We start from the raw sequence: 14,360 nt of genomic DNA, 5'->3' as shown, positions 1-14,360 counted from the left end.
TTTCTTGTCTCCCTTGAGTGGTCTTTACAGACAGGTTTCACTGTATTTTTTTGTTCCTATTTTCTACAGGGTTTCTAATAAGCCTTTGATGCCTTACGAGTTCTGGCAAGACAAGAAACATGAACTATATAGGCACCTGTCTACAAAGACCACCTGCCTGTAAAGACCACTTTTCTTGCTCCCTTGGGTGGTCTTTATAGACATGTTTCACTCCACGGTCAAACCTGCTTTAGTGACCACCTGTCTACAAAGACCACATTTGTTGTTTCCCTTGAAAATAGTTTCTCATTGAATCATGTACTAAAGGAACCTGTCTACAAAGACCACTTTTCTTGTCTCCCTTGAGTGGTCTTTATAGACAGGTTTGACTGTATAAGGACATTTTGTTCCTATTTTCTACAGGGTATCTAAAAAGCCTGCCATGCCTTATGAGTTCTGGCAAGACAAGCTGAGGAAGAAGCTAGACATCTGGTACGCCTTCCTTAACGTTGACAGTGCTACAAGACAAAGCGTGAGTCCAGGGGGGGCATTTCACAAAACTTGTCATCAGTGACAAATGACAGGTTTTGTTATAAGCTACTGACATCCTTGCTTCTGATTGGTTAACAGCAGATTTATCACTGATTTTTGTCATTGAAAAAAGGCCTTGTGAAACGGGTCCCAGGGGGGCGTTTTACAAAACTTATCAGTGACAAATGACAGGTTTTTGTTATAAGCTAGTGAAATCCTTGCTTCTGATTGGTTATCAGCAGATTTGTCATCGATTTTTGTCATTTGTCATTGAAAAAAGGCCTTGTGAAACGGGTCCCAGGGGGGGCGTTTTACAAAACTTGTCATCAGTCACAAATGACAAGTTTTTGTTACAAGCTACTGAAATCCTTGCTTCTGATTGGTTAAAGGTATTACAAAGTTTTGGTATGGGGTCATGAATTTGGTTCAAATTAACATATTGAAAGCATATGCATTCCTACAATATTCATTGATCGTTGTCCCGGTTGAAATCGAGTCTAAAGTTATGAAATTATAAATAATAAACTCTTTATGTTGTATAGCTCCCTCTCAAGGTCACGATATCAATTTAGCTATGAAACAATGTTTTTTGACTAAAATCGACCGATTAGATATTCCCGTTTGGAAATTATATATCACAACTACATATTCTGAGATTTTTATGGTCGCAGCTACCATTGTACGGACGTAGGCGCTATTTGAAATTTATCAAAATTTACCGGGAGCACCGTTAAATTTTTATATTCAATTTTTTTTAAAAACGGAAGTGTTTTAGGGGTTAATTTTTTTTAGTGCCCATAATACATCCACAGGGGCATCCAAATATATCAAAATTGTAAAGATTCACTATCCACCAAATTTTCAAAATTTCCCAAAACTTTGTATTACCTTTAACAGAGCAGATTTGCACTGATTTATGTCATTTGTCATTGAAAAAAGGCCTTGTGAAACGCCTGCCCAGGGGGGCGTTTTACAAAACTTGTCATCAGTGACAAATGACAGGTTTTGTTATAAGCTACAGAAATCCTTGCTTCTGATTGGTAAACAGCAGATTTGTCACTGATTTATGTCATTTGTCATTGAAAAAAGGCCTTGTGAAACGCCTTCCCAGGGGGGCATTTCACAAAACTTGTCATCAGTGACAAATGACAAGTTTTTGTTACAAGCTACTGAAATCCTTGCTTCTGATTGGTTAACAGCAGATTTGTCATTGATTTTTGTCATTTGTCATTGAAAAAGGCTTTGTGAAACGGGTCCCAGATGATCATTCTTCACTACATTGTAGGACATGGCACATTGTCTGCAGAAAGCCTTTCAGGACAGGATTTATCTTTAGGGCTAAATTGGTCACATGTTGTTCTTCAAATTGGCAACAATAGTATTTTCTCTTATTGCTAGCCTGTTAGAACTAAATGTAATGTCTCTGAAAACAAAATACATTATCATCAATGTTGTGAAAGAATTGACAAAATTGCAGATTTCGAATGAAACACAATGATTTTGAATTTGTCAATGTTTTGCCAATTTAATGGACAAGTCGACTCCAAAAATAACTTACTTTCAATAAAAGCAGAAAAATCAGACAAATCAATCAAAAAAAGTTTAGGCAAAAGCGGATAACTAATAAGAAAGTTATGAACTTTTGAAAAAGTATGTAAAACTATGGAACAATGAGAATTACAACACAATTTGCCAAGATGGTTATCAGTTTGTGACGTCATGTCCTCACAACTTATCAATTGCTTTATATAGTTTAATCCCATTAATTTCCCTTTTTATCACCCAAAACTTGATATCCCCATGCCTTTGCCCAGGTTATATGATTTGTATCATATTGCGTGCATGACATTTCCCAAAAACTTTTATGAATTTTGAAGAATTGATACTATTTTCTAAATATTGTAATTCATAATTATTGATTTTTATATAAATAGTTTATCAAAATTCAATTTTTCATGATTTTACGGATCAAAAATTACTCTTTATTTGTGCATCCACACAAAAACATATTACTAACAATCTAACTTGGATGCTGGTGTGAAGAAATTAGATTCTTAGGGTGAAAATAGGAAATTTATATTATCGATATAAAGAAAATAATTAGTGGACAGTCAGGACCATACATCACAGACTCATGAGTGAGTTGCCAATTTGTGTAGTGATTTTCAAAGTTTTTCATGTCATTAAAAATTCAAAACTTTCTTATTAGTTGTCCGATTTTGCTCAAACTCTTTTTGATTGGTTTGTCTGATAATTCTTGTTCTATTGAAAGTAAGTTATTTTTGGAGTGGACTTGGGTTTTAAGGATTTTAAAACTCCTTTTCCTTTTTAGTATTCCTGACATCAAACCAATAGAGTCATGTAACAAACATGGATGCAGTGTGTTCTATATTAAATGGATCTCTTACATTCTTCAGGGCTCTGAGTCAAAAGTTATTGAGCCAAACCACAAAATGTGGAATGATTGTCGTGAAAGGGTTAACTCATATTCTTTCACACAAAGTTAGTTCTCATGTGGCTCACAGCAGAGGATATCGTCCAGAGGTACATGGCTCTGTCGTCAGTGTCACTCAATCCATTGCTAACTTCCTTAGACCCACCCCTAAGACTTTCCCTAAACCTAATCACAACACAAGGAACTATCTTACGTCTTTCCTGCAATACATTTAATGAGGCTAGTTGGAGTAAAAAGTAAATAAAAATAATAATAATAATAATAATAAAAATAATAATAAAAATAAAACAAAAGAGAAAAGAAATCATACAATTCATTGATATAAACACCTCCTTCAGATTATTTAGGGGGGCTTTTTTTGTAATATCTCATGGGAAAAAAATGGAAGTGGCCATGTATAAATTGCAGCTATTATTATCAAATATTCCTTTTGCATGGTCAAGTGTACAAATTCATATGAGGATGAACTCAAGGGTTGCAATTTATAATAATGTATTGTCCCTTTCCACAGGTTGCCCGCCATCTCTACATCCCTGAGCGATTCTTTGAGGTCCTTGGTGACATGAACCCTCTGACCGGTCGTCAGTACCACGACCTTTCCATCTATGAAAGAGTATGGATCCTCAAGGGCATGTGTGACCATCTATTTGTGAGTATAAACCAGGCCTGTAGCCATCCGAAGGGCTATATTTATTTGTTCAGGGGTGTTTCACAAAGACTAAGATCGACTTAAGTTGGACTTGAACTATGGCAGGCCATTCATGCCACTGGCTGCTCTCACCACTGGTCTCTCAAGGGATGTCACAAATCTACATAATTTAAGTGAATTTGTGACCATGATTTGTACGTCCCTTGAGAGACCAATGCCAGGAATGTTGAGAGGAACCAGTGGCATGAACAGCCTGCCATAGATCAAGTCCAACTTAAAGTCAATCTTAGTCTATGGGAAACACTCCCCTGGCATGTTTTATAAATACTGTAAAACTAAAAACATTTGCTTGCAATATGCATGAAACTTGGGTCAATTTCACAAATGGCTTAGAGGTATGAGAGTTTCATGCTTTGAACTACCCTAACTCTAACCCTATCGCAGCTGACGTAGCATTAAATTTGGTTATTCGTAAAATTTGTTTGCCAAGAAAAGAGCTGTTTACAATTGCAGCTTCATTGTGTGAGAGGTTATGGTTTTGCATTTACTTTAAAGGGGGGGGGGGATAAATGCCATTTAAGTGTTGCTGGGTGTAGACCATTCTGGGACCCATTTCACAAAGCCTATTTTCAATGACAAATGACAAAAATCACTGACAAATCTGTTCATAACCAATCAGAAGCAAGGATTTCAGAAGCTTATAACACAAACTGTCCTTTGTCACTAATGACAAGTTTTGTGGAAAAACACCCTCCTGCATAAATATCCCAATTTTCGTACCATCTTTATTTTTATGTAATTATTTTTTTGGGGTGTAATGTATTTCTAATATTTGATGAAATATATTTTAAACAATATCTTTTTTTGGGCATAATATCTGTGTTATGACGTAACATCTTTGTTCAGACTTTTATTTTTATTATGCATTATATCATTGTTTTGAAGTAATATGCTCTAATGAGGGATTTATTTTGCTGCTCCACAGGAAACCGACTACGATGTATGGTTTGGTGTGGATACAAGCGTCGTGGAGGACCAGCGCGTAGTAGTATTGGGAGAAGATGACGAGAAGGCTAGCTACCTCTACTTTCCTCACCTCCTGTCCACTGATCTCAGGATCTACCGCCAGGCTCAGATCAAAGAAGAAAAACCAAAGAAAAAGGTAAAACGGAAATCTAGTTTTTTATTGGAATAATAAATAATAAAAACGGATATTTATATATCGCCTTAAACATATTACCCTGGTTATAGCCGAGCTGCCAAAGTAACTAGCGCTTAAGCATATCAGCAGACCTGCCAACCAGTACGATTTAGTTGTATTTCGTATGATTTTTAGAAGCAAATAAGTATGATTTTCCTCAATAAAATACAATTGTTTTCTTGTAATAATTTTATTTTGTGTGTGTTTGCCATTTTCAATGGCAAAATGGCTATTCTGTCCTGTAAAGTATCCTACAAGCATCTCACATATCACCAATTTGGGGATATTCATTGGTTCATCAAACTCACCAGTCATGACGAAATTATGCATATTTAACCAATGATCCATACAATATATATTCTTCCTGTGTGTAGGAACTGTACGAGGCATTGATTCGCGTAACAGTCTGTGTTTATTTTTAAGAATACAACTTTTGTCAGTAAAATACAACTTTTGGGATTAAAGAATACAGTTTTTGAACTCCAGAGGTTGGCTGGTCTGTATCAGGTACCCATTTACACATGGGTGGAGAGTGGCAAATGTAGATTAATGTCTTGTCAAAGGACATTAGTGCTGCAGCGGGACCCGAACCCTGTACCTTGTGATCTGCAATCAGGTGACTTATCCACTAGACCACAACACCTCTACGATAATAACTAGAATAATTACTTTGACGATCCTGCGGCTGCTGCTGATACTGATAATGCAGATAATGTTGCCATGTATTTTTAAGTAATAATAATGGGATTATATGTGATCTGCCCTGTGCAAAAATGTTTTATGGAGCTAAATTCTTTCAGAGTTTTCAAGGGATTCCAGTGAAAATTATGCACTGTAATTTCCAGTTATGAATTAATTTTTCTTTGGAAGGGATCGTCGGGCTGTTGACAGCAGATAAAAACAATCTCATTTTTGGCGATTTTGCAGCTGTTGCTAAAATTTGTATGGGGGCACAGCAAAATTTTAGAATGTAGGTTGGGGAGTCACTAACCTGAACCCATACATTTTTTGTTAAGATGTATTATTCGCTTTAAGTGTAATTCTAGTTTTATTTTATTTGTTTCCCCTCCAACTCCTATTACACCTACCCTCACATACAGAAAGTGGAAAAAGCAGAAAAGAGCCCGACAAAGAAGAGCAAGACTGGGACCCCTTCTCAAGCCAATGAGGGACCCAAGAAGAGAGGTAGACCTAGGAAAAACGCAGACCCCAATGATAGCTCAACTGATAAGACTGGTACCACACCTGCCAGAGCTGGTAAAACACCTGCTAGCGAAGGGCCTAAGAAGCGAGGGAGACCCAGGAAAGATGCAGGGACCGAAAGCGAAGCAGAGACTACTGGTAAAACTAAGGAGACTGGTGAGGGAACTGCAACCCCTTCTCAGGCCAGCGCTGGTACTCCGTCAGGCAGGGGGAGGCCCAGGAAAGATGGTTCCACTCCATCTCAAGCTCTTAAGAAGGTGAGCTCTCCATCCCATGTGCCCTTGAAAATTGTGTTCTGAGAGGAAGCGTTGTTGTGTGCATCTAGCCATAAAGAGGGCCACTAATATCCACACATATATTAAAAAGAAAAATCTAAAAATTCAAATTGTAAGTCTAGTGTCAAATTTACCGATCAGCCACATCGGTGCTATTGTGTGCAGTCTATGCAATAGTGTGTGGTGTGTGTATCTGTGTAAAATACCTGCCTCTCATCAAGTATGCAGTGCTAGAGGTCAATACGCATTAGCATTGACTCTCTTTGCTTTGCTGGAGTGGTAATATCTAAGGTGATCAAGGGTGGCACCGAGCTTGCTACATGTAGATGGGAGTAATGAAAGAGAACAAAGGGATTCAGTGATTGGAAAGTCTGTTTGTTCTTCTGTTCCCTCCCTTTTCCCTTTCTTTCTGAATATTGAATTGAATTCGCATTTATTTCATTCTTGATTAAAGATTACATTGATATAAAAGATACAAAATTATTCATGAACAAATTTAGAAATGAAATGGGGAACTACATAAATGAAGCCCTTAGGCCTTGTACAAGCATAGTTCCCAAAGCATTCATAGCATAATGTAAAGCAAAGATAAACAAAAACAAAGAGTGGGAAAAAAAAATATAACACAAATATAAACATAAGATAAGTAACTATACATTTTTTTTTATGGGAACTACATTAAACAGTACTGCAGAAAAATTTTGACCGCCATTGCTTTGAATTTCATGCACTATTTTAAGTATACATTTATTTTCTAACATGCACATCAATAACAAATCAGTTTATCAAATTATGATATCTATTGTCTTTTGAAAAGGTTCTGAATTTCCACGGGAAACAAATCAAACCGCTTACTTTGATCTTCCTTTTCTTGTCTTCCATTATGACCTTAGACGCCCGCTAAGCCGATGGCCATCATAACACCGACCAGACGATCGAGCAGACGAGCTGCTAAACTAGAGAGATCTGATGTAGAGGAGCAGGACGAGGAGAAAGAAGAGAAGAGCCATAATGGGGATGGAGACACAGAGGGCGCTACAGACGTTGTTTGCGACTCACAAAACCTTGACGCGAATGTTGAAGATAAGGACCAAAATTCTGATAGGACGGTATCTGCTGATGCAACACAGTCTTCAGCGGTGTGTGATGGTAGTCCGGGGAGGACAGGAAATCAGGATGGGACTGTATCTCAGGAGACAGAAGAGGGCATAGCTAACTTTGATGATAAGCACCTTGAAACAATTTCAGCTGATGATGATGTTGATGGTATACCCGGGAAAGATGAAGGAAGGACTAGTGAGAGTGGTATGGCTCAAGAAGGGAGTTCCCCAATTGAAGTGAAAGGGGAATCCCCCTCAAAGCATGCCCTGTGTAATGGTGTGATGGAGGTAGATGAAGCAGACGGTAAGGATCTGATGCATTCCAATGATGGTGTGACTCACTCCAAAGATGATGATAACGTTTTAAAAATATTAGAAGTCGACCAAAATAAATCAGAGGAGGAGATAATCAATGGAAACAATGTCCAAGCTTCATCAGAGAAGGTCCAAAACCGTGGTGAGCTTGAAGCCCATGAGGATACGAACGGACTGGAGAACATCATATCCAGTGATGACCCTAGTAGCCTAAACCAGAACCAGTCTAACAATGTTATGGACATTGATGAGAGGGTTGCCCAGCTATCTGGAAATGAGGTCGCTGGTGAGGACCAGTGCGGCAATGTCATCGACACTGTGGATGAAGTTGTTGGTAAAGACGGCATGAATGATTCAAATTCCATTGACATCCAAGATTCAGGTGCCAAAGAAGACAGTAAGAACCAAGTGGATTCTACGATGGAATCGGACAGAGGCTCAAATAATGAACATGTAAGTGGCCAAGATGGACATGCTTCTGAAGGCCACACTGGAAAGAACTCAGAGGAGACTGCACAAAGCGATGTCCCGGTAGAAAAAGGAGAAGCACTAACAGAGATCGAAGCAGAGTTGGCACCAAAGGAAGAAGCGATGGATGTGGAACCGGTAGATAAAGGAGAAGCACTAACGGAGATCGAAGCAGAGTTGGCACTGAAGGAAGAAGTGATGGATGTGGAACCGGTAGAAAAAGGAGAAGCACTGCCAGAGATCGAAGCAGAGTTGGCACCAAAGGAAGAGGCAGTGGATGTGGTGCATGGCGACCAAGCAGAGGGTGATATGAACCAGGAGGTGATGGGGAGAATCTCCACCCCTCCTCCCCCGCAACCTCTCCCAGGGATCCTGCCTCCTGAGGGAGAATTTGAGCTGGTCTGTGACAGCGTGGAGTCCTTCAGGGCGCTCATCGAGAAATTCGCCCAGAAAGAAGAGACCATCGTCAAAGGAAGAAAAACGGTAAGTACAGGGACCCGTTTCACAAAGCCTTTTTTCAATGACAAATGCCAAATATCAGTGACAAATCTGCTGATAACCAATCAGAAGCAAGGATTTCAGTAGCTTATAACAAAAACTGTCATTTGTCACAGATGACAAGTTTTGTGAAACACCCACCAGGACTTGAATTCAAGGACAATAAACTTTCCGTAGTAGGGTTAAACATAAAGTTGAGTTCTGGTCATGCGATTGCATTGTGAAAGAAAAGGTGTGGAATGGATCAGAAAAAATTGATCATGTAGCATGTCAGTATTGGTGTGTACTGCAAGGATCTTTAGTCATCAAAATCATAATAAATTTGGTCCAGTCTTGGTAAAGTAACAAGCACTGTATACAGAAAGATGGATATGGGAATACACAAATGGTGTCGGGCCTACTTACCTTGATTTCCTTGGGCCCGTTGCATAAAACTTACCATTGATGGTAACTCTGCCAGTCAGTCGAGCTCTGTTATGATAGATGGTCATCATAATATCTATCTATTAAGACTACTTGCATGCATTAAGAATCTTGAGGACTTTAAGGCCATTCCAACAGCACAGCCATGTCAAAGTTCTTTCTTGCAGCATTGTTTAATATCCCCTTAGGTTTCTGTATAGTAATGTATCCAATGTCTGTGGTTTCATCTGTCCATTCAGATTGTACAGCCCATCAAGAGGTCAGGTCGCACCACTGAGCTACACAGTCATGTCAAAGTTCTTTCTTGCAGTATTATTATCTACTTATTATGTTTCCGTCTAGTAATGTATCCAATGTCTATGGTTTCATCTGTCCATTCAGATTGTACAACCTATCAAGAGGTCGGGTCGCACCACTGAGCTACACAAGACACTCTCCAAGATGCTCGAAGACTTTGAGCCGATTGAGGCCAAGCTGCAGAAGGTTGTTCACAAGGCCAGAGAGGTGCTCTTCTACGAGTTTGAGGCCTACGAGGAAGATCCTAGTCCGAATCAGGTAACAGCAAATTTCCTGTCAAGTGTTTTAGGTTTATTTACGACCTGGGCCCTGTTTCATGAAATTTATTACCAATAACAAGTTACAATAACTGTTGTAAGCTACTGAATTAATGGCATTTGACTGGCTGAGAGCAGATTAGTCATAGAAATTTAGCATTTGTATTTTGATGACAAGCTTAAAGAAGATGGCCTTAGAAGTGCAGAGACCGAAACGAAGAGGAAAATAAAACATGTACTGTACCTCATATTACATTAGGTCTAAGGTTTGGGATCAATACTTTCCTAGTCATGTTATTTCCTTGGTCAGTGTGGTGGTCGAATGTGGGTGAGAAAATGTAAAGGTTGGGAAGGGAAGTCTCAAACAACGTGACTGTCCCACTCAGAAAGTTTGATGATCCCCAAACCTTGTAATACAATAGTTTCTGTCTACTTTGTAACAAACCTTTACCTTTCCCAAAGCTTCTATGCAATTTTCTATCACAGTTTACTTGCATGACCTTTACGTACATGTAACGTTCTTTTCATAGTGAAAGACTATTCAATAATGATAATAATAATAATAGTGAACATTTATAATGAGCCATGTCTGTCAAAAATGACACAAGAAAGAAAGTAAAATACACATAACTTAAAGACCGTCAATACTACTAGGCCAGAAGGGATTAGACCACAGAGCGAGGTCACTGACAGGTGGCTATCTCATTAACTCAGCTCTCAACTAACATAAGAAAAAGAAGATCATGTGGGACCAACAGGCACCGATTGGGGAAGTTTTCTATATAGAGGGAGCAAGTAGCTACAAGTAGGACAGTGGGGCTTCAAAGTTTAATATACTTCAGGACATAATTTTGCAATGATTTCCATAATTTGTTCTCCCATGATGTAGGAAGCAGCAGCTTTCTGGTACCAGCTACAAGTCAAGAAGCCAGCGCAAGTGGTAGAGTCCTCCTCGGTAGATGCAAGCAGTGTGGATGATGACTTCTCCAGCTCTGAGAGCAGCTCAGACGTTGACAGCGACGAGCTCAGCGACTCGGACAGTGACGGCGATGAGACCGCAGAGTACGACAACAGTGATGGTGATGGCGATTACGAAACATCTGTTGCAATGGATGCAGTTCCAGGTGTGGATGTCAATGGTGCGGAAGGGGCTGAGAATCAAGGAGAGAATCAAGGAGTGAAGGTGGATCTGTACTCTGGTGTGGAGATTGCAGGAAGGACAATGAGGTCTTCAAAGCGCAGGAGAGCCCAGAAAAGGGAGGTCATCAGGGATAAGAAGAAAGCCAAGAGATCCAAGATTCAGATCGTCAAAGGGGTTCCTCTTCAAGGTAGATATGCTCAACATGATGATAAAGAGACGGATGAAACCAAGCTCAAGAAAGTTCATGAGGAACTCAAGCAGAACCTGAAGGCAGGTTCAACGTTTCAGATGACAAAGCACATTGTTCCAGGAGAAGCACAGAGGAGTTTCCAACCGTACAAAAAGACTGGTCTTCAAACTTCCAGTAGCCATTCAGCTTCGGCATACCAACGGGACACAAGCGACAAGTTTATCCGAATACTGAAGCGTACAGCTGGTACTAGTGAACCTGCAACTGTCTCTCCTGTCACAAAAGCAACTAAGACGTCTGCCTATGAACCAACATTGAAGGTTCCATTCTTAAAGAAAACCAAGACGACCAGTCAAGCTGCCTCAGAGGCACCTAGTGCGGATAAAAAGACAAAGACAGAAACGTTTTCATTCACCATAGATGCTAAAGTTTGGGAGTCTCTCAAGGACAAACCAGAAGAAAGACAGAGGTTGATTGTTGAGCATGTGGAAAAGATGAGGGTTGCCAGTGGCCAAAAGAAGGAATCGCCCCAGAAGCTTCAGAACTCGAGGCAGTCACCATGGTTCTCAAACAAGAGTAGCTCAAGTGGATCAAGCAAATCTGCTAGCTCTTCAGAGGCGATGACTGATGGGTCTGGCCTGTCTCCGTCTGCATTGCCGGAAAAGAGATTATGCGTTAGCATGGAGAATGCCATTCATGGACAGACGGGAACAGGTGTTCAAGAGGACATGCCCATCCTTGACCTAGTTGGTAGTCAGAAGGGATCCTTGCTGCAAGACACCAACATGCCTACCTTGGCTCCTGCAGTGTCACAGAAGATTGTTCAGTCTACCATCATAGGTAGTCCAGGCAGTATCTCTGTGCAACAAGCATTGACTCAAACACAAGGACTTCAGCAGCCAACATCAGGGAATCAATCTACTGCAATAGCATCCTCAGGAAATAGTGTAAGTACTACAGTGCCCAGGGAACAACTGTTCTTCCTGTTACCAAACGGGCAGCTGACTCGAGGTGATGGTACTCCTGTGGAAACCAAGCACTCTGGTCTAACTAACAAGACTGTTCTTTCCCCTCCACAGCAGGTAGTTGTAAAACCACAACCATCTGTTGGAGTGCAATTAGGCACCCAGCAATTCATGTATCTCCCTTACCAGAATGCGGGAAACATCTTAACTGTTGCAAATCCCGGTGTCAAAGGTAATGTCGTCGGTAGGAAGGTGCAAGCACCAGGAACTGCTTTGTCCTTCAATGCAGGGACAGTGTATCCCACCACTGCCACTGTTAGCACTCAGAGTGCCAGGCAGCAAGTGCAGGCAACGCATCATCAGGGCCAACTCGACCAAAAAGTGGTAAAGTTCCCAGCCTCTACTCCTTGCACTTTGTACATACTACCCCCATCTAATCAAGACCCAGTTCATGCTGCATGCAATTCATCCAATAACACTTCCAAACCTAGCACAAGTCAAGGGAAGGCACCTGTCAATCTAATAGATATTCTCAAAATGCCATTATGTACGAATGCCAAGCAGGGTAAGTCTGGTGTCCAGGGAGTGGTAATACCAGGGAGGTTTGGACAGGCACCTCGTCTGATAAGGTTCAAATCCCAATCTGTAACCTGTAAGACCACTCAATCTCCTACAAGCGTGGGAGAAACTGCTAGGGATAATTCCAATGATTACATGGCTGAGGGTGTTGCCTTCAAGCAAGGCACCGATAAGGGTATTGTTAAGCTGCCTGTCCGCATACAGAGCAAACCATATATGGTGTTAGGTAAGACATATCAGCAAACGGAGGAGAAGGGTGATAGTAAGAGACCTGAAAGCATATGCGATAGATTTGAAGACGTAGCTAAGAACCCATCAGACAAGGCAAGGGTGACTGAGCCTCTTGATATTCAAACTTGTCAACAAGGGAATCATCCAAGTCCAAGTTCTGAAGGTACTGTTCCTGAGGTTGAGTCTGATGAAGGTGTATTTAAGTTACTGAATAAGTACTTTGATGATATGCTGGAGCGCAACCTAGGTGCACTTTATGAGCCTGCTACAGGTGAGGGTGCTCAGGACGCAGGGTCAGTAGGAATATCTTTGTAGCTTAGGGAATCCTCAAGAACTGCAATGAGGCCTAAACAAAAAAGATGTTGTATTGCCCTTTAGGTGCCAATCCAAAACATTGGTCAGTCGTTCAGAAATCATTTTCCTTTTCTTCTTTGGGCTGATATTTTTCAGTTTTGAATGCTTTAAAATTTTGTTATCTCTAAAAAACGGTTATTTTTATTTTTTTTAAAGAAAGCCGACTGTAGATTTCAAGATTTTTGGGTCGGTCACAAAGGGCAATGCAACATCTTTTTTTAGAAGCCTGACAGTAGTACTATAACTACTATAACTTTCATTACAGAATAGAGTATGGGATATGAAAAGGGGCAGACAATGTAATAACTGCTTGAACAAGCGATCACAGGCTCTGAAAAATGTCACCTCATAACCAACTATTAATGAATGTGGGATAGATGCTGTGACTGTTTAAGAAAAAAAAAAACATGTTGTTAACAAGTGCACTTACAAACATGCCTTATAAGGATAGCTGTACTGAGTAATGGGATGAAAATAATTAAAATAATTAGTGAGTTCTGGTAAAAAAAAAAAAAATTAATTCTCACAGAATCAAACGAAAATTACACTGAATGTTCAAGATTACAAATAAATGTCATTTGCCAAATAATTTTGGTAGAAAATGTATACTGGCTGAGTAATGAGCATATAAAGATTAGGAAATAATGGTTAGTAGCCCCCAACGCCATTTGTGTAGTCCCATACATATCTTTCTGTGTACAGTGCTTATTACTTTACCAAGACTGGACCAAATTTATTATGATATTGATGACTCCAGAACTTTGCAGTACAAACCAGTACTTACATGCTACATGATCAACTTTTTCTGATCCATTCCACACCTTTTCTTTCACAATGCAATCGGATGACCAGAACTCACCTTTATCTTTAAGAAATTCTTATACATTTGGAATCATTCTTCCATGAAGAGCTGAATGTGTTAGCTTAGATAAATTGTGATACTTTGTTTTAATTGTTTATTTTTTGTTCAACATTCTGCATAACAAGATTGTCTCGTACATGAGATTTAACAAGAGAACGCATAACAAAACAATGATTTCATTTAAAGTAGTCACCCAAAGAACCAAAAGTGTTTTGAATTGATGCAAAATTCATATCATTGCAAAAGGGAAGCATTACTGATAAAATATAGCAACTTTCCTCTTCAAAATATGTTTGGGGCCCGCAGAAATCATCTCTCAAAAATGTTAATTTTGAGATTCAGATTTTCTGCCTTCAGATGTCCTCCGTAGAGTGTCAAGATTTGTGG

General features: G+C 39.7%; 1 protein-coding gene across 2 annotated transcripts in view; it reads left to right on the top strand.

Moving 5' to 3' along the window:
- The window catches only part of LOC115918894, a 33,689-nt gene that overhangs the window by 13,757 nt on the left and 5,572 nt on the right, over positions 1-14,360 (top strand). For both annotated transcript variants that reach the window (XM_030993497.1, XM_030993495.1), the window contains exons 9-15: positions 403-511; positions 3,477-3,614; positions 4,600-4,776; positions 5,916-6,275; positions 7,187-8,659; positions 9,479-9,652; positions 10,541-11,929. In XM_030993497.1, the coding sequence (XP_030849357.1) occupies positions 403-511; positions 3,477-3,614; positions 4,600-4,776; positions 5,916-6,275; positions 7,187-8,659; positions 9,479-9,652; positions 10,541-11,929 (3,820 nt within the window). The remainder of the gene's footprint in view (positions 1-402; positions 512-3,476; positions 3,615-4,599; positions 4,777-5,915; positions 6,276-7,186; positions 8,660-9,478; positions 9,653-10,540; positions 11,930-14,360) is intronic.

The sequence above is a fragment of the Strongylocentrotus purpuratus genome, unplaced genomic scaffold (genome assembly GCF_000002235.5).
Source record: "Strongylocentrotus purpuratus isolate Spur 01 unplaced genomic scaffold, Spur_5.0 spur5_scaffold_20, whole genome shotgun sequence".
NCBI classification, from domain to species: Eukaryota; Metazoa; Echinodermata; class Echinoidea; order Camarodonta; family Strongylocentrotidae; genus Strongylocentrotus; species Strongylocentrotus purpuratus.
This window is presented reverse-complemented; position numbering and strand designations above follow the sequence as displayed.